The sequence below is a fragment of the Xiphophorus maculatus genome, chromosome 15 (genome assembly GCF_002775205.1).
Source record: "Xiphophorus maculatus strain JP 163 A chromosome 15, X_maculatus-5.0-male, whole genome shotgun sequence".
Classification (NCBI taxonomy): Eukaryota; Metazoa; Chordata; class Actinopteri; order Cyprinodontiformes; family Poeciliidae; genus Xiphophorus; species Xiphophorus maculatus.
In genome coordinates, this window is record NC_036457.1 from 14,645,859 (window position 1) to 14,666,250 (window position 20,392).

The 20,392-nt window shown below is 40.4% G+C and overlaps 1 protein-coding gene across 5 annotated transcripts; it reads right to left on the reverse strand.

Moving 5' to 3' along the window:
• Window positions 1–1,082: 1,082 nt before the first annotated feature.
• coq8a (coenzyme Q8A) lies at window positions 1,083–20,392 on the reverse strand. Of its 5 annotated transcripts, XM_023347303.1 has the most exons (18): window positions 20,253–20,392; window positions 19,922–20,024; window positions 14,972–15,072; window positions 13,672–13,754; window positions 13,334–13,578; window positions 13,050–13,242; window positions 12,872–12,938; window positions 9,210–9,284; window positions 7,955–8,083; window positions 6,740–6,825; window positions 5,715–5,855; window positions 5,358–5,439; window positions 4,968–5,061; window positions 3,875–4,016; window positions 3,593–3,700; window positions 2,894–2,959; window positions 2,690–2,776; window positions 1,083–2,580 (listed from the first exon to the last, which is right to left on the reverse strand). In XM_023347303.1, exons 3-18 carry the CDS (start codon window positions 15,063–15,065, stop codon window positions 2,290–2,292), a joined length of 1,983 nt encoding a protein of 660 aa, XP_023203071.1. In that variant the 5' UTR covers window positions 15,066–15,072; window positions 19,922–20,024; window positions 20,253–20,392; the 3' UTR covers window positions 1,083–2,289. The 5 variants fall into 5 exon arrangements, with proteins under 5 accessions (XP_023203071.1, XP_005808412.1, XP_023203074.1 ...); XM_005808355.2 differs by lacking the exon at window positions 19,922–20,024; XM_023347306.1 differs by lacking the exons at window positions 19,922–20,024; window positions 20,253–20,392 and adding an exon at window positions 19,483–19,745.

Genomic DNA, 20,392 nt, shown 5'->3' on the forward strand with positions numbered 1-20,392 from the left:
TAATCATGTTTTTTTTTTTTTTTACCTTCTAAAGCCTCACAGCTCCGACAACAACATATTGTTTTATAACCAAAAATTTACATATTAAACCTCTTAACGTGCAACTAGCCAGCTGTGCTCCAGATAATAACCCATCTGGCTGCTTGTATCTTCTCCAGTCTTGGGGATGCACTTCCATTTAGCTCGTCGTATTCATAAACCTATTCATCATTGCTGCTGTTTGTAAAACATATGGTTGAAAATATAAGTGAAACAAACATCAAAATACACTGCTACAATTCCATCTCACTCCAATACTGCAACAAGATCTGAAATGTTACTTGAGGCTTCTCATGCAGGTGATAGTGAGACCACAGCGCCCCATGCTGGACAACGATGTGAATTGCAACTAGCTTTTGATCGTTGAGGTTTGTAAAAATAAAACTTGCGTTGCCATAAATGTTTCCATTGTGGATGTACTTACATCCAGAGTGAATTTGCAGCAGTGATTTGCCCTAAATGATTGAGTTTCTCTGTTCTTAGTTTGTCTAGTTTATCATAGACATTATCCTAGAGCTTAGTCATCCTGCAGGTTTTTTGTAGGATTTAGCTCATGACGTTTTTAATTTCAAAAAGCTTAACTTTCATTCTCCCAAACAAACACAGAATTGGAAAATTGTCAAATTAAAATCCAGACTCTGAAGTATTAAAAATCGTGGATTGTAAAAATCATGGATGTATACAAATGGAAAGATCAACAGATAAATCCAATGGTGTGTGGAATGATTATCATGTTGACAATAGGGCATGAAACATTTAGAAATAAACATTGTGTTCTATATTTTAATTTGTTTTCCCTTAGTCTTCTTCACTCTGCAAGACTGTAGCAACCACAGTCAAAGGAGATACTACAAGTACCTATAACTGTGGCATCTAAAACAAAAAAAACGAACAAAAAAAAACAGGAAAATAAAATACATATTTCTTGATTTTGAATTGTCTTCCATTTCAAAAATTAAGGTTGGATTTTTCAGACATAAATTTTAGCACATCTCTACCGAGTGGAGGCTGCTTCATCTGATAATACCACGCAGACACAAGGCTAGGGCTTAAACATTTAATCTCTCTATACAATATATTGTCCTAACTTTCAGTTGCATTTTGATTATAAAATTGGAAACGGTCATTAGAAACAAAAATCGACATTTTCAGGCTAAAAGCCTTCTGCGGAGAATGACAGGCACATTACCCTTTGCTCCCCCCCCCCCCCCCGCCCCCCCTTTTCACACCAGGTAGCATTAAAACTGCATTCACACATCAAAACGTTGAGAACTTTTACAGTCACATGGCCGCCAGGTGACGGAGGAGTCTGTCCCCGAGGAGGCGTGGAAAGATCACCGGCGTGTGGGAAGCAATTTCAGCCCACGGGCGAGTGGATGACGAGCCTCCTGCCCGCCGCGTCGTCTCACGAACATTCATGACTAACTGCAGGAAGGACCCTTCGTTTTGTGTTAGCTACACATACATTTTGTTTTTAGACTTGTAACCGACTGGAATACAATGAAAAGTATGGCTGAAAATCAGAACCAGGACAGAATGTCAATATCAGCTGGTTTAAACAAAAATCATGCCTCAAAACAAAACGTTTTTTTGTTGTTTTTATAAAATGCGACAAACTATTTTCATCAATGTTAGTCCCATTGAAATTGAAGCAGCTACAGAGTTATAAACCGAGTGAAATATGACCGGTGAGCTAATAATACACTGCGAGTCAGAGCTTGTGCGTAAAAGCTGACGAAACCTCTCGACTTCAACAACAAAACGGTCGCTAAACTATTCTTAATCAGCGTTTTCCTTATATTCATAAATCAAAATTACCTACTGTTTCCGGCGCAGACAAATTGGTCAAAAGTGAGACCCGAAAAGTCAACAAAGTCTTATTAATGCCATGATTTCTTTCTTTCTTTTGTTTTTGACTTTTAGGTGTTTCGAGTTTATGGTATCTAAAAGTTGAACAACAAAACGAAAACACAGCAACACAAAATGAGAAAATGTTCATAACGAAAATAGCAGAGATTACTCCAACTTTTCTACATTCATCTCCTTTCGTTCAGCAAGCTGCTGCTCCCACTTCAGATGTTCCTTTGAAACTGTATAATAGCTCCTTGAAACGTCAAACAGGAAACGCATTGTCCTCACATCCTCCACTCTGCAGTTCGTCTAAACTCAACCCCCTCCCCCTCCCGCCCAATCGATCGGCACTTTGCTGTTGGCCCCAGGACGAGTCCGTCGAATCCACACCGGACCAGCTCAGACAGTGGGAGGCGTGCGGCCCTCCCAGTACTTCTCGTACGCCTTCTGGAACATATCCTTGCACTGCAGCTTGGCGTTGAGCCGGGAGCAGATGAGGAAGGAGCCGCCCATCTTGCGGTGCAGCGAGTACGTCTCCTCCGGAGGCGGGGTGAGCCGGTGCTTCAGCATCACCGGGATCAGGTTGTGGATCCTCTCGGTGGTGGACTGGGCGCCGAAGTCGAAGGTCTCGGACGACGCGAACGCCTCGCCGAGGATCATCACCGCGTCCACGTGGGCGTTTATCATCGCCTGATGAAGAAGGCAGTGTAAGCGTGCGTCTCCACATTCTGAGCTATCTCCGGTAATCAGAAGATGTTAAACTTTAGGAGGTGAAACAGGTGAAGAAAAACATCATTACCTTGGACTCGTATCCTGTCAGGAACTTCATATCAATAGATCTCTTCAGCACTCCCTCTCTGTCGCCTTCGGCGGCGGCACGGATAATCTAGTCGCATGGGAAGATTAAGAAATGTGGAGAAAATATTTAGCCTCCTAAATGAATTCCTGCCGGAATAACATACCAATAAACACAGCTATGAAGAGAAAAAAGTAATGACCTTACCTCTACGTAGACATCTGTGAAACTTTGATCAAAACCCCTAGTAGCGCCAAAGTCCAACAGCGCCACCTAGCGATACATAATGAAACAGTCATTCATTTATTTTACCGTAATCCTCTCCATCTCATCTGCAAATTGCGGAATAAACTTTTCTGCATTGATTATTCAGCAAAACAACCATAAACGTTCATGTATTTTACCGACATTTTATGCGATCGACCAGCACACAAGTAGTGTAGGAGTAAGAAGGGGAAAAAAAACAACCTTTCGAAATAAAACTCGGAAAAGTGTGACGTCTGATATCCCTAAATAAAAACCCAGCGCTTATAGTTAATAAATATAAGTCCATAGATGTTTGTTAGCAACATTACAGAACAAACAAGAGAATGAAGCCAGTTGACTAATCAGAGAAGAACTGGAGCGCTAAATGAAAATATACACATACCTGCCACACTTTTCAGATTTTTATTTTTAATAAAAATGCTGAGAATGATTTATAATTTTCTTTCACTGCAAATTCATGCATAAGTTCTTTGTGTTGGTTTGTCAGAAACAAGCCCATCAAAACACACTGAGGCCTGTTGCTGGACCGGGACAAAACAGGGCAAAAGTTCGAGGGGGATGAATATTTTTTGCAAGGCACATCATCTCTGGAGACAGTATTATAACTAACCGGCTTATTTAGGCTGTGAGCAGACTCACCCTGTGCGTGTTTGGATCGTAGAAGAAGTTGGACCAGTTTGGATCCGTCTGCATGTACCTGAACTCAAACAGCTCTCTGAGGCACAGGAACAAGATGTTCTGGCAGATCTGAGGGAAGAAACAAACACGTCCTGTGTCTGGTTTGGCTAATTGTTAACACCAAATGCAACGTGTTTATATTTACTTATAGCATACAGATTGTGGTGTTACTGAAATGGGATCAAGTGGAACATAGAAAGCCAGAATGCGCCAACGGGTCGGGGTGTAAATCATTAGTCTCACCTCGTTCTTCAGCTCCTGCGAGAGGCTCTCTGCCTTGTCCAGGGGAAATCCAGGAACCAGTTCAGTAGTCAGGACGTGGCTGCTGCTCAGCTCTTCGATCACCTCCGGCACGTAGAAGAACGGGTCGTCCTTCAGCAACTCCCTACGCCAGAGGAGGGAGATACAAGCATCCATGAGCCCCAACGAAGCACACAGGCAGTTCGTATTATAAATCTGCATATCACATTTACATTGTATTGTACTGAGCAAGGTGATTGAGTGCAATCCCATACAAGATTAAATAAATTAGAACATTTAGAAAGCAATGAGAAAAACACATCTATATTTAAGAAAATTTTATCTGCTAAAGAGATATGGTTTATTTGCCATTTGTGCTCATATTTGTTTTTTATTTTATATATATATATAAACACAACTCACTCCAGAGAAGAGATGTAAAAAAAAATCCAAAAACAAAACACAGCAAGGGCAACAAATACACACAGAATGACTTAAATATAGGCCATCTGATATATTTAAGTGGTTTTCTACTGACTAAAGTTTTATGGCAAACATTAGAGGACAAAAGTGTATAAAGTTTTAAAATAATTTTTCCACAATCCATTTTCAATTTTCTGTACTTATCCAGACATGGAAAATTATCAAATCAAACTTCATACTCTTACAAATAGCTCTGTGGCATGTTTCCAATTACACCACAAGGTGGCGGTAATGTACCAATCTGAACACAGCAACCACTGTTAATTTCAAAACAAGGGTGCTGTTTTTCTGACTAACCACCTACAACTACCCAAAACTAAAAAAAAAAAATAGAAAGAAAAAAGGACTGTCCATCCAAAACGCTGCTCTAATGCAGGAGAATTAATCTGTTCCACATTCTCCAGATCTGTGGTAGAATGACTTCAGAATAATTGAATAATTAAAACACAAGGGATGTAAAAAAAAAAACAACCATTTTCTTCAGGAGCTGTTATAATATCCACACAGGAAGGCTTGTAAATGTAAAACTACCAAAAGGCAACATGAAGGGGTTTCTGCATATTAAAAAAAATAATAATAATAAAATAAAAAATCACATTTTGTTCTGAAGTACCTGAACTTTTTTGCACACTGAGCTTCTCTGATGTAGTCACACTCCAGGGCCAGCTCTCTTCTCATTACATCTATCAGGTGCTCTGGAAACAGACCTAAAGACAAGCAAAGACAAAAACTAATTTAAGAAGAAAAAAAACATTTACCAAATGTCTTAAGTGTGTGTTGATAGCTAGATTTCTTTCCCCTTAACCAAGATGGACTAAGAGTCAAAGAAGTCTCCAGCTTGCAATGATACAACCTCTCCACCAGACATTAAGCAGATGTCTGAGTAAGTGAGAGTAATGCATGTCTTAGAGGCCCAGAGGAGATGAAATAAAACAGAAAGGAGGGGAGCAGATTGGAGGAGGTGACCGGCCTGCGTGTTGGGATGGGTTCGGTGAGTGCGTACCCTCAGGCAGAGCGTTGCTCATGTTCAGCACAGTCATCAAGTTGTTGACGTCACTGTTGATGCTCTGAGCCACACCGGGATACTGAGGACAGAAACATACAACAAAAAAAAAGTACCTTTATTTATTTCAACTCAGCAATTTCATTTCTTAAACTCAATCTCTTTAATATAGAGTAGTTCTCCTACAATTAGTCCTCCCTCATGTTAGTTGGACTTGTTCTACAGAGACTCTGACCTGTCTGCAAACAGATCAGAGGGATCAGATTATGGATGGTGTACACACTCTCTCTCCAGTAATCCTGTTGGTCCTAATAACATGGGAATATCCTGTGTCCACACACATGTTTACGTCCTAACCTGTATCTTCATGGCCACCTCCCTGCCGTCCTCCATCCTCGCCAGGTGCACCTGCCCGATGGAGGCGGCTGCGAACGGACGATCCTCGAACGATGCCAGCTTGTCCCTCCAGTTTGGACCCAAGTCGCTGTTCAGCGCCTTCTGCAGATGGAGAAAAACAAATGTCTTTTGCTTTTTTCTTCCCTCACTGTACCTTTTTAAGTAATTTTAAATGAATAGTACAAGTACTACTACTTCATCAGGCAATTGAAATTTAAAATCAGATCCCAGATTAAAGAAACAAACTTTGTTTAGGACTTTTTTTAATGTAATACTCAATCTTCTTCTGAGACCTTTACACTTTAACACAGTTCCCATATGAATTAAAATGTCCACTTGGGAATTAGGGATTGATGAATAACTCAGTCAGAAGATAAACTCAGGTCCCTTGCCATGCTAGCCTATGAGGATTTAGCATGGCGAGTTGAGCAATTCTTCATGGGCACAGGCAGAGCGTCTAGCACAGATAATGGAATTAAAGTTATCACGTTTTTTTCTGGTAGCAAAGGCAAATACGTGCTACAAGGAAAATTTATTTGCATTTTAACACAAAGATACAATGTTGAAAATGTACAGTACAGACCAAAAGTTTGGACACAACTGTGTGTCCAAACTTTTGGACTGTACTGTATATCCATCTTAATAGTAAATGGAAAAAGTCTCATCAATTACAGAAATAAAATCCTTCTTATACTTGCTGAGCGACTTTTAGCTTCTTTCCACTGATATTTTAACTCTTAATCTTAGGGCTCCTTGTCATCGCCCTAATCTTTATGCCCCTACACAGATTCTCCATCCGATTCAAGTCGAGACTCTGGTTCCACCACTTCAAAATGCCAATATTATTTTCAATCATTAGAAACATGATGGTGAATGTAAAAAACTGATTTAAATCTAAATCTTTACGTTTCACGTAAAGCTGGGCGTAAGACTAATTTACATTCATCAGGAAATATGAAGGTTTTTGTTGGAGAGACGACACTTACTGTCATTTGTTTGATTGGCATGAAGTCAGCGCTCTGCCTGACACGCTCAAAGATCTTGGCGAGTTGAGGATTGATAAACGCATCATCTGAAACACACAGAAACACAAAATGTTTCTCAGCAAGACATAGAAGCTGAACTGAAAATTTGCAAAGGAAACATTTTTTCAAAAGAGTATTGGACCTAAGGTTTTTTTTTTAAAGATTATCCTTTAAAAAATCCTTATTATATTAAGACAGCCCCACAGAACAACACAAAATCTCATATCTCTACTGGGAAATAAATCCTGATGTGCAGATTAACTGCGCAGGTAGAGGAGCTCCAGACTTTTTGGTGAAAACTACGATTATTATTAACCTTTGAAACAGTTGGGTCCTCTGAAGGTGAGCACTATTTTGGACTTGTGGTGAAAGGGACCAACGGTTGAACAATAAAAGAGCAGCATTCCCGCTGTGACAGATAAATGTCAGCAGAGGGCAGTGAAGCCTGCGGAGATTTTTATTATTTCACTCAGCTTATCTGCACCATTCACAGTATCTGAGGCTACAGACCTCCTCTGTCATCATTTAGGAATCGCCTTGTTGCCGATTTAAAGATAGGCGTCCCAGCTCTGCCATCCATGACGCACCTGTGCACCAGGTCTAACCTGACTGGAAAACAGTGGGAAGATTATGTCCTTTACTTGAGTACGTAGAGCTATGTTTACTCATTCCCTGAATTGCGCTTTCCAAGTTTGGACCAGCATGTTTATGGTGAACATGAATACCAGAGGAGGGAGCTAACCAGGACAAGGTCAAGCTGTGGGACCGGCAAGAGGTGGTAAACAAATTCTGGATGAGGTGTTTATTGCCGTTACCTGAGCTGGGTTCATAACTTCGCCGCTAGCATGTCTGCTGCGGTTAGCGGTGTACTTTAATTACCAGAAGATTGCTTGAAAGCAAATAAACCGTGATCCACAGGTAGGTCAGTGTTAGTGTAAAAGATCTGACAGAGAAATTATGCAGACGTGGCCATAAAACATCTGTGTTTTCTTTCCTTTTGTCAGTTCAAAAGGAATGCCTCACGTTGACGAAAAATAATTTTACACACATTTAGGACGGTCTTAGAGAGATATCAAAATCTTCTAAAACACTTTGTGAATCACAAACATTGTCTTGAGGTTTTGAGAATAGCGTTTTCAAGAATAAACGTTACTGATTTAATGTTCTGTAGCTCACCTTGAATACTTAGAGCTTGTCCAAGTTTCAGAGCGGCTCCTCTGACTTTGCACAAGGTCCTGACGATGCGCTCAGCGTTGGCCTCGGACAGGAAGGGGCTGGAGTCCAGAACAGATTTCTTACTTTCACCTGAGAAAAAAAACAACAACAACAAAAAAAACACCAAACATTTTATTTGGGTTTCATAAACATAGGCTTGAAACAGTAGAGGATTCTGTTTCACATCTGGCAGGTTTTCATTAAAAACAGATGTAATGCAATTGGTTAAATGCACAAAACGTAACTTTTCTTCGATACGTTTAAGAGCGATTAAACATGTTTTCTGTTCTATGAAGGTCTCGGATTTTGTTAGAGAACATCAGTGAACAAACAGCGTCATGAAGATCAAGAAACACAGCTGAGAAGTGGAGGAGTGAAGGAGAAATCAGTGGAGATGTTTACAGCAGAGTTGTCTTATAAAATAATATCTTTAACCTTCGAACATCTCACAGTTCAATTTCCAGTTTTCCACAAACTACGTAGCAGACACGGTGAACACCCAGGAAACATTGTTGCAAAATGACGCAAAGCTCTGAATGGTCTGATAACTTGGTTTGGCCACATACAAAATAAGCCAGAGCCTGACAAGATGGATTCTCTCATATTTCTGTAAAAGTAAACAAGGAATGTCCTCAGTTGAAAAAAAAAAGTGTCTGAACCCGACCAAACATTATAGGTATTTCAAAAGGAGGCGCATTCTCGCTTCCAACCTCGTCCAGAACAGAACGTGACCCGTTGTAGTGTACAACTGTGGGGACAACAGACTGCCGGGTGTTGTTTACAAGACGCGCTGAGGTGGGGGAGTGTTTGTGTGTTTTTATGTCAGTGGGCCGTCAGGTAGACACCTTCGGAGGCTTTAACAAAGATTTACCCGTCGCTCGCTCATGAGTATGTTCGGAGCGTTCTCGCTGGGATTAGAGAATAAATGAAGACAAAAATAGCGGCCAGCATTTGCACAAAAGCCTGGGATTGGCGCCTGGGAGCTCTGTTTCAGCTTAGGATTAGTAGGTCATTGGAACAGAGAAGCAATGCTTGCTTAAGAGGCGAGCTCATCAGGGAGGCGGTTTTTGAAATGTGTGTAACATGTGACAACATGCATGAGAGAAGATGAGATGTTTTCTTCTGGAGTGGAGAAGAATACATAACAGACAATACATGCCTAAATATAGACATTCAAAACATTAATATTCACACCAGAATAATTATTTTACTATACCTGCAGCTCCGTTCATTCCGATGCTCTTCTTTGCGACTTCTGCTAGGGCTCCAATACCTAAACCTACAGCTAAACCTGTGTAGAAACAGAGACACACACACACACACACACACAGATTTTCCATTAAATTCATTTATAAAGAAGTTAAACATCAATGCATTTTTACACATAGGTAAAGACACACTCAAAGCAGCAGTGTCACTCAAAAACGCCACCATGCAGTGACCTAAAAGAGCATTTCAGTCAACCTGCAAGCATATAAACATTGAGTGTTTCTGTGTGTGTAAAGTGCGGCGTTTAACTCTTCAGTAAATGAAAGCTCCGCCGTGGAGCAGAGCAATGCTAACCGAGCCGCTTCCATTGAGGAGCCTGTCTGTTGATAATAAAAACACGAAGCAGAGGATTGTTTGTGAACAAGTTCCTCCATGTCGAGCTTTCACCTTACGCAACCTCGCATTACATAATCTGTTAGTCAGCGGCTTGCGCGAACAACAAATCTGAGCCGTATCGCTGCGTGGATGAAAAGGAGGACGCTCTGCGTCTTTACTGCCTTACATACAGCCTGATGTCCTCAGCAGTGATCACAGCCTAATTGTACGGAGTCTGAATACATGAATCCAGCAAAATTCTGTTATTGTAATGCTGACGTTAAATGCGCAGAGGCAAAACAAACGACGGACTCCTAATCGTGCAATTAGGGGCGAGTATGAATACATCTCTCTAAAGTCAGTGTGTCCTCATCCCTGACTGACAGGTACTTTTCCAACGTGAGCACAAGCGCCTGTCCATCATTTGATCCAACGGAGCAGCAATGTGTTTACAAAAATACTGCTCTATATATGTGCACTGCCAAATGCTGTCAATTGACTATTATTTACACATGCCATTTTAGAATACAGCTGGAAATAAATGAATACATCTATAATTATTTAAATACGGCTACAATTTATGAAACACGTTATACAGTAACATTTTAAATATCTCAATTAAAAATTTTAAGTCATACCTTAATAGCACATACAATTATTTCAATATTTATTTTGCATTATTTATTTTGCTGAATTGTGATGAGCTGAAGGTATACTCTTATATCCTCTCATCCATTAGGCTGGAAAAACACTTTTTTTTGCCCTGGATTATGAAACAATTAGAAACTTGAAATTAAGGGAAGGAACAAGGACACATGCCACAGCTGCAGATAACCAATCAGCTTCTTACGAGCACAAGAAAGAATATGGGCAGGTTTTATTTTAATTATTGTATTTCAAATGAGTTCCCTGTAAGCTAAATAGCTTCATATGTGGGTCTTTTTTTTTATCAGTGTAGGCTATTTTGGTGACACCTTGAAATAAACATCAAACTTTTATACCCCAGTCAGGGTTCCTGTTTGCTAGGTTTCCAAGCTACTGAACTCAGACATCACGTAGCGTAATTTCTTTCTCATCACTGGCTTAAGAATCATACAAATCTTCACTTGTGCACTCAGAATTAAGCTGGAGACATGATGCAACTTTTGTCTTAAACTTACCAAACAATTTCATAATTCTGTTTTTTTGCTTTTAAAATATATTTTGTAGTACATTATTGTATAAATTATACATTTGCTTTCCACAGTGCACAGCTTATGCACTCATTCTCCTGCTGTAAGATGATTTTCTCACCCATAAAGTCCTCAAAACCCTCAGCAAAATCTTTGGAAGCAGTGAGAATCACGGCAAAGACAAGAAGACATCGGAGCTAGGTTGTAGCCAAGGAAACAAGCCAACCGAGTCATGACTGCAAACCTTGATGCTTCTCCCGATACTAAAATGTGTACAATTTCCACACACAGCTGTGTGAAAGGTAATGAACTTGCTGACGTTTTTTACCGACTGTTACAGGAGAGCGAAGGACGAGCAGAGGCCACGTTTCTAAACCTGCTCTGCCCACACTTTTCAGCACCTTCTAAATGTTACTTAAGACCGTCAACATGCTGAATCGTCGCTCAGCTACCTGCCGCTTCGCGCTGTGGCCCCAGTAGCTCCTGCTGGACTGGAAACGAGCTGCGGCTAAATTCTGACGGACGTGTTTGTGTTGGCCGTCCTCTCCCGATTTATCCCAGAACGCTCTGGGTTTACTTTTGTTCGCTGTACAGTCGCTTTCAAAGTTCCAGTTTAAAGTTCACAACACATGGTCAGCATCTTAAATTAAGCTCTCAGCTACAGACTGGATGAGCTGCAATCTGAGATTTTCTCCATTCGACTCTGATTAATCTGAACGAAATGATCATGTGTAGATAAACTACAGGGTCTTGAGGATTCTCTAACTTTCGCAGCATTTACCCTGGAAGTGATGAGATTAAGAACCGCCATTACAGGACCGTTTTAGACTTGAAGACAAAAAGTCTTTGAACATTAATTTCTATAAATTATCTAGTTTGGCAGCTGACTGGAATATCTCTTGTAACACCGTGACCCCGTCAAGTTATGGTTGTGAAGCCAGTGGCCCAATCTTAAAGGAGTGAAAGACCAACTCAAGTAATAAAATTACTCAGGTGAAGCTTAACCAACGTTTACACAGCCTGTTCAAGACAAAAAGGACCCCATCCTACTGGGTCTAGCAGCCATGACCCAGTTATCGGTATCAGGAAGGAAGGAAATAAGGAAAAAGGAGCAATAGGGCAGAAGGGAGTAAAGACAGAAGGATCCAACAATTACAAGAAAGACGAAGTCTGACATTTGAAAATATTTCGACATGAAGTCATGACGCGGCAACTAAAATTCATCTCCCAGCTCCTCTTCTTACGGTAAAGGCATTTCAAAACTACAGCTGGCGAGCGCCAAACAGCACATTTGTTATTGCAGCCAGCTACCAGCAGGCATGTCGCCTCAGTAATCAACCAGTTAATATCTGCTTGTAGTTCTCATAAACCGAGATCTCAAACTCCAGCCCTCAAGGGCTTGTTAACGGCAACTTTTACATGCGTCTCTGCTTCAGCACGCCTCGTTCTAATAATTGGGCCGTCAGCGGGAGTCCGCAGAACAAACAGGAGGCATGCAGAGTCGGTAATTCGGCCGTTTGTTTTGAGGCTCCATGGACTGCGGTTTGGTGCTCAAAGAGAGGAAGACATCAAAACGAGATTATTATATTCTTTATTGAAAATTTTTAATTGGGTCTTCTGTCTTCTGAATGTTAAACTCATATACAGAGTAGACTCCAATATACCTGTAATTACCAGTATGTTACATTGTTTCTGTTTGATTAGGAATAATTGTTGCTTTGAAAATAAAAATTTATTAGATTGTCTTTACAGTTTTTGTTCAAAATTTCTCCTTAAATACCAGATGTATGAGCCATTTAGTCATGTTATGACACCTCAAAGGAGTCTACTGATAATAGTTTTATTTTTATTTATGTTTATGTTTATAAAACATGATCTACTAATTGTGGTTGTAAACTGCAGAGATTAAATAGTGGGATGGATGCATGTTTGTGGCAGCTGTGAACCAGGAAAGGACTCAAGCAGTAATATAATCTAGCTCACTTATTGGGTTTTTTGTCATGGTTACAGTCTGCTGCTGGTGTACGTGCACACTAGCAGGAGGGCAACCATGACTGCAGATGTAGTCAGACTAACAGCAGATGAATCACCCACAGACTCAGACGCAGTAATGTGGTCGTACCTCCGAAGTTGGCCAATCTGCTGAGCCGGGTCACAGGCACCTTCCTCTCTCTGGCTCGTTCGCTCAGCTGCAGATGACAAAGTGACGAAACCTTCGCATCACGTTGTTAAACCGGGAGCGCAAAGCTGATGTCTACAGGGGGACGAGCGCCAGCTGTTGTTATGGGAACAGGAATTACCATCTGTTTGTGCGGCTTCGAGTCAGCCCTCTTGCTCTGGCTGGTTTTCTCTATGTCCTCAGCTGTCAGTCCTCCCACTGAGGACTGGTCCTGATGGTAGGTCCTGAACCGGCCAACCTGGTGTGGATAATTAACCTCCTGCAACACGTGCCTCCTCAGGCTGTGGTTATACCGCTGATGTCCAAGGAAATGCCTGTAAAACACGAGGGGACACATCATTACCGTTAAATACGCAATCCGACAGAAATGCCGCTTAAAAATATAAACTGTTAACAGAAACAGACCTGGCATCTTGGTGGTAGGATCTTGTGTGGCCACTAAACTGGTTGCTTGGATCTTTGTATCCCTCAAACATTGACTTTTTCCCACTCGTGTTGCTAGTCCCTGCTGTTCCGTCAGTACTCGTCTCTGTGTTATCAGCTGTAAAGTCCGCGTGCTCTTCCCTGAACTCTGATGATGTGAACGGCGTCCCTTCCTGAGGAAAATCAAACTCCGACTCCGAGGTGCTTTGCTGTTGGCCGGACAGCTCCTGGAAACAAACGGTAGATGTACACGGGTTACAAATCAACCAGCGAGATGCCGTTCTGCCGCAGATTAACTAATTGATAAAACGGAAACTTGCCTGTATTTTCGACATGGCTACAGACAGGCCTTGCTCTGCGGCTGATTGGGCGCTCTGGACAGCAGCACCAACGCCTGCAACTCCTGAGTAAAAAAACCCATAAAAAAACCCCACAAAATACAACATTTCATTAGGAATTTAAAGGCGTGTATTTATCCTAAGTTGCTTACAGTTTGGCCTGATATGAATATATATTTTTCCCATCTGCCATAAGCCAAACCAATACTCTCGACTGTGCGGTTTGTTGACTTGCCTGAGCTCCAGGTGTAAAACAGTAGGAGACACATATTGGCAATTGAACAACTGTCCACCAAATCAAGCACAGATCCCGTGAAAGCTGATCTGACACCATGCATATTTTATACATCATCCAAGCCATATGTTAAGCGTAGCACAAGAGACAGATTTTTACTGATGCAACACAAAAAGGAACCTTTTTAACATAAAAAAACATGAACTACATGAATTTTAAACATAATTTTGTACAAACCTTTGGGTTAAGATGACCTGTGTGACCCCGAGACATCTTTCTAGTGCGGCTGTTATAAGCTTATGTTGCTAGGGGACTTTCAAAGCTGTAGTGTTTCCTTTCCATTTATCCAATACCTTCAACTAATACCGCCACTAACTATGTGTTGATTTTTTTTTTTAAGTATAGAAATCAGTGAGGACAAAAGAAGAACCCACTGCTAAGGTACTTGCGAAAGATACATTTTTTTTCCTCAGATTATTGTGTTATGAATAACAAATTTTTATGCAATCTAGTGAAATCAAAAAGTAGCGCATAAATGAAGAGGAAAGCTATGTTCTGGAAAACGTAGCTATGCAAATGCTTTCCAGAAGAAAATTGGGTGATGGCAGCATAATGCTGAAAGGATATTTTTATTTAGAAGAGACAGTGGATGGGGAGAAATAATGGAGGCTGGGTTAAAGGTGAACCAGCAGGAACAGAAATCCAATGTCACAATTTCAATGGTTTAGATCAAAGCATATTTACATTGTGTTAGAATGTCCCAGTCAAAGTCCAGACCTAAACACCAGCTATGAATCTGTGAGAAAACCTGAGAATCACAATTCACAGATGATCTCTGTCCAGTCGAACTAAAACTGGAGCTTTTTTCCAGTCAGCTAACCAACATGGCTAGCGAAGTAGCATCTCAATTCCCCACAATGTTAAATATCTAATATTTGGTTCCAGGTCCACATATGCTCCATAGTTGGCTCTATAAACTGCTAAATAATTAGCAAATTAAAAAAAATGTGGGAAAGGTGTTAGAAAGCTGTCACATAGTGTACATACCGGTTCCACTGCGCACGGCGTTGCTCTGGGTCTCCACCACAGCCTGGCTCAACTTGGCCAAGCCTCGCATAAGCAACATCATATCACCCGCCATGATGGTGCTGGACACAGAAAGAACAACAGAGATCAATGCTACTTTATACATTCAGGGAAATATAATAAATTAATTTTTTTTTTTTTTTTAAAAACGCATTCAGATATGTAATCCCGTCCACAGAAACAAAGACCTAAAGATGGACAAGGAAGCAAATGGTAAGGGATAAAACTTGTCAACACTCTCGTTCCTGCCAATAAGGGAGCTCGCCAACAAACATACACAGCTGTTCCGACTTTAAATCGACGCCTAAAAATACACGACCTCCACTCTGTCCCCTGCTTGGATGAACACACACACACACACAGACAGGGAAATGCGAATCTTGCTCGGGCGAGCTGTGAATATGCAGTCCAAGACTGAATCTGAAAATGTCACTGGAAACGAAAGGGGAGGAGTGCAAAACAAACGCTGCAGCTATTTCAGGACACCAGTCACCGTAGGTGCACGTGTTTGGTTTATGTTCAAGGCCCGACACCGCACTGTACTGCTCTCAGGGTTTGTTTGGTTTTTTTTATACAACTGACAAGCTTTCTATTAACCTTCATCTCAAAGACCTACCACTAAGCAAAACAGATCAGGGTTAATTCAGGCCACAAAGAAAATTAGATCTGCGAGTCTTATCTAAACAGTAGAGCTTTGAACCGCATTCCAGTGTGTTGCAATATTCTACCGCTGTTTTGACACAGGTGATCCACTGATGGTGTGACAACATGCTCTGACACAACACAGTCGAGACCGAGTCCAGTGGAAACAGCTCATGCTGCTGAGTCTTAGCAACATGTGAGCATGCGTGAAGCGCTATACATACACTGGCAGTCAGTAACTAGGTCATCTCCCTACTTCAGGCCTGTTCTGTGTATACTGCAAATCATGGGCGGAGAAAAGGAAAAAAAAAACTTAATCATCTATCTTCTCAGAATATCAGAGTATTATTGTTTAACATGTATTAGTTGGACTTTTGATCACGGCAAGTGGCGGTGGCTTTTGTTTTTGTTTTACAGGACTGGGAGGTAAAAGCAGTGAACCGTCATTTTCAGGGAACAAATCTGTTCATTCACAAATGAAAAGCTGACTAATAACCGAAGTTATTATGGGGTTGTATCTTTTGCAAATATCACCAAAAATGGTTGTAAATAAAGGCTGGAATTAGATTCTCAAATTAAGCGATTGTTAATTGTATAGTTGCCTTACTAAGAGTGAATGGTGGCGCTCTTTTAGTCCATTTTTCCACTACAGAAAGTTTGCTCACAAACATATGAATTTGTCTTTTGTAAACAAGTAAACAAACCAACGTTCTTTCAGTCAGCTGACTGGCAGTGGGCAGCAGGAGACGGTGGGGTGGGTGGGGGGCAGTGCTATGTTCCTCTGTGCTCCATGAGAAAAGGGAAAACTTTGATCATGTTGGTATTTTCCCTCTCACCTCGTCATAATAATACATTGTTTTCATAGTTGCCAGCATCAAGGTTCCAAAAATTAAAAAACAACAAAGAAACAGTAATATTTGTTTTCAAACATACTGTTTTTATGGTTGGCAGTTATTTTCAGAAAAACCCAGAAAGTGCCAAGAGTGACCAATTTCTGGTCACACTGAGGCAGCGATGCCCCTCCCCCACCTGTTGCTTGCTGTGTGTTTCAATCAAAGAAGACTCTCATAGTTTCCCCCTGCTTATAAAGGATGATGATATGAAGCAATAAAGAATGGTACAAAATTAGCATTAGATAAGGGTTAGGGTTAGGGTCATGTATGCAATCTCATTGCATACATGAGATTGCAATGAGTTCAGCGTTTAGCCTGGCCAGAGCTAGAAGGATCAGCTGTGTGTAGGGAAAAAAGGAAACAGGCAGGAAGGGTGTGTTGTCAGGGCAACAGGCATGCATGTGGTCTTGGGATCGAAGTCAACCTATCAGGAAAGTGGTAGCAGTAACTTCAACCTAGCAGTTTTATTATTATTATTATTATTATTTTATTTTGAGTTTTTTGTCCTCTCTTCAGTCCCATAAAAGAGCAACACATAAAACACAAATAAATACTTGCAGCAAATATTCCTATTGAAGCAATACATTTGTAAAATTATAAGCATCTGCTAAGCAGCCAACAGCAGAGGGGCTACAGATACGCTCACTAGTTAGCTAAGATCAACTTGCTGTTTGTTCAGTGTAAATTTAAAGTTTATTTTTAATAAAAAAAAAATATATTTTCTAATAAAAAAGGTTTATTGTTCTGCAGAAAATAGCTTGAAAACTACCAGTAAATTTAGCCGGTGTTAGCTCAGCAGTTTTTGGGCATTTTTTTTTTTTATTTATTTATCAAAAAAGAGAAATAACACTATATAATATAATAATAATAGGAAATAATAACAGTACAAATTGTAGCTTTCATTTGAAATAAAAACTATTTGATTATGTTCTAAGTTTTCATTTACAATTGAATTATAAAGATATCACGAAATCATGCTGCTTTCACTCAATCATTATCAAGTATTAAATCCAATGCAGTCACTTTAATAATAAAACTATAATTGTTATTGACCTCAAAGAATACATAGACAATCAACTTGTCAGACTTTGCAAAACAAAAAGCAAACAACTTTAAGAGCTTAATAAAACCATTAATTTAAACACCTTAGAGACAAATCAGCTGTGGGTAAACAGATTGAGGAAATGCTTTTACCTAACTGTAGAGAGGGAGAGGAAAACCTGGAGGCTATTCTTAAAGCTCACACTCTGTGCTAATGCGACGTATTGTGTGCTGAACTTTCTCTGCACAAGGACACACATGTAATCCTCAGCTGTTGTCTGCTCCACAGGATGATGTGGAAATAGCCGAGCAGCTTGAGTCACTGTCTGAATGCTGTTAGCTACACCTCCTGGACCCCTGACGGTAAATCATCGCTGCCCTTGCCTACTGAGTCTGAGCCAAAAGTGGGAAACTGACTCCTGGTGCTGTGAAGTGGCGAAGCGCCATTGCGGTGGCATCACCACTTCTTACTGGGGAAAGTTGAATTATATCATGTTCCCAGAAGGATGACGAAGCTGGAGTTAGTCTGGGTTCCATGTTAGTAAATGACCAAGTCAAAGTTTGCTACAAATGGCTTATAACGGGTACGCCATACTGGTGAAATTTGTAATTGTCAATGTCATGTTATTTATTTATTTTTACAGTTTTTGAATAGAATACAAATCACCTTGCTTTAACGCATGAGTGGATAGTCTTGCAATGCATATTCTGTTGGAGTCAAGAGAGAACTGCGGAACATTAGGAAGACATAAAATTGCTAATTTATTGTTTACTATTGCACTTGGATTATTCAAAATGTCTTTATAGTCATCACAATGTTTCTCATTCACCGACACCTATGTATTAGATCTCGGTGAATGAGTTTGATTCCGTATTGAATTAGAGATGTAATACAGAATCTCTAGTTCTTCTTATTGACTTCAACAATGTTTTTTAGGTTAATAGGGGCTTCTAAACAGGACGATTATTATCAAAAAACCCAAACTGAAATGAAGCAAGATACTACTTGTTCTTTTAACATAGTTTTGGGAAGATTGGTCATAACAATATCAAGTGCTTTTGGAGGCAATTACCGAAGAACATCAATGTAAACGTTTTGTTTATCTCTGTGGCTTTATTGCATGTTTGTTGCTCCGAATGAGCCCCTATTATGGACAAACAAAGTTGCTTAGCCTAATGTTGGAGAAAACTAAGGATTAATTAAATTTTTTTTTTTTTCAGAAATAAAAAATACCAAACCTGTGTTTTGAAGAGTCATACATTAGTCCCAGTTTGACCATTCTAATAGTTTTCATTGACGATGCTATCGCCCCCCCCCCCCCAAAAAAAAATGCAGAAAAGGCTTTTATAAATGTCAAACAGGATGTAAAATAATTTAATTTCTGTGAAGAACGTTTCAGATCAGATTCATTGAGATGATTAAGTGGAGTAAAAAAAAAATAAAAGAAAATAGAATAGCCCTCAGTCAGAGGCACCCTTATTGATATAGCACATTTAATATTGCAATCACAGACTCAAAGTACCTTAAAATAAAAAGTAGATCATATAAACAAGAGTAAAACATACAGATAAAAAAAGAGTACCATTGCACAATAAATCAAGAGTGTAGACAATGAGTAAACAATAAACCACATAAAAGAAAAATGAATGAGTCTAGCTAAAAGTTTGGGGAAACAGATCATTACAACCTCTAAAACGGTTATATTAAATTGTCCACTGTAATAATTTTAAAAAAATAAACGCATAAATACACGAGTCCTACTTTAAAAAAAAAAAAAAAAAAAAACTTAATACAGTTTTTACTACCTAGCTATTCAATGTTAAGCCATAACATCCTTTCAGAAATACCTTTACGCAATCCTCAACTTGAGAGTTATTGCAGCAGTTTCACTTCACCTTTAAAGGGTCACGCCACTATATTCTTCACAACGCGCCCACAGTGGCCTCCTTTTGAAAATCTGTGACTAACGGCTTCCGTGGAGCCAACGAGACTTGACGGAAACTCACGAGCCGTTTGCAAGCGTGACCTCCCGAGTTCACGCTACCATTTTGAGCGTCTTAGCGCATCCGCAGCCGCGTGGTTTGCGTTATCCTACAGTCTGGACAAAGTTTGGATGAGCAGCTCGCTAAGTTTAGCATTAGTGAAGGCGGCCATAGATCCGCCGCCATACGTCAGGGACGTCAGCACGCTGGCCAAGAATTTGCAACGTAACCCGTCTCAGGCTGAAGCTGCGGAAAAAATACGACTGTTTCGGCCTGAGCTGGGTTATCGGTGTGTTGTTTTGCGCCCACGCGTCGATGCATGGAAATCAATCGTTGGGTTTGAGGAACTCACCAGCCAGCAGCTGTCCTGCAGAGCCTCTGCTGCTGGTTCCTTCCACGTCTATTAGAGGTCAACAGTGGCGAGCGTCTCAGAGTAAACACTCCCCTTTTTGCGGCTGCACAGTTGAGATATGGAGAGGATGTTGTTGTTATTATTAATATTATTATTTTGTTGAATCTGTTTGCAAGAATTGATTCCTCTTCTTCTCCTGCAGGCAGCGTTTAATCCAGGCTGTCTGTCAACACGAGGTCAAACCCTGTTTCCCAACTTCATGTAGCAGCCAGAGCCACTTATTGGCGCAACCTTTATCTTGCGATCAAAAGCAACCTTTCACACGGCTCACCTGAACAGCTTACTTTCCTGGCCCCTCGGTTCGCATTCCTGAAGTCATTCGCTTTCCCCTTTGTTATGCATTTACACGATATAACCTCGTTTTTGCATGGCTCTTGGTGTATTTTTTTTCCCTCTATTAAGCTCCGCCCA

Coding starts and splice junctions, on each gene's coding strand:
- coq8a (XM_005808355.2), bottom strand. CDS start 15,065: ATGGCGGGTGATATGATGTTGCTTATGCGAGGCTTGGCCAAGTTGAGC. Junction 9,285..12,871: donor CAGATTGGCCAACTTCGGAG/GTACGACCACAT, acceptor GTTTCTACACAG/GTTTAGCTGTAGGTTTAGGT. Junction 4,017..4,967: donor CAGTGTGCAAAAAAGTTCAG/GTACTTCAGAAC, acceptor CCTCTGGCGTAG/GGAGTTGCTGAAGGACGACC.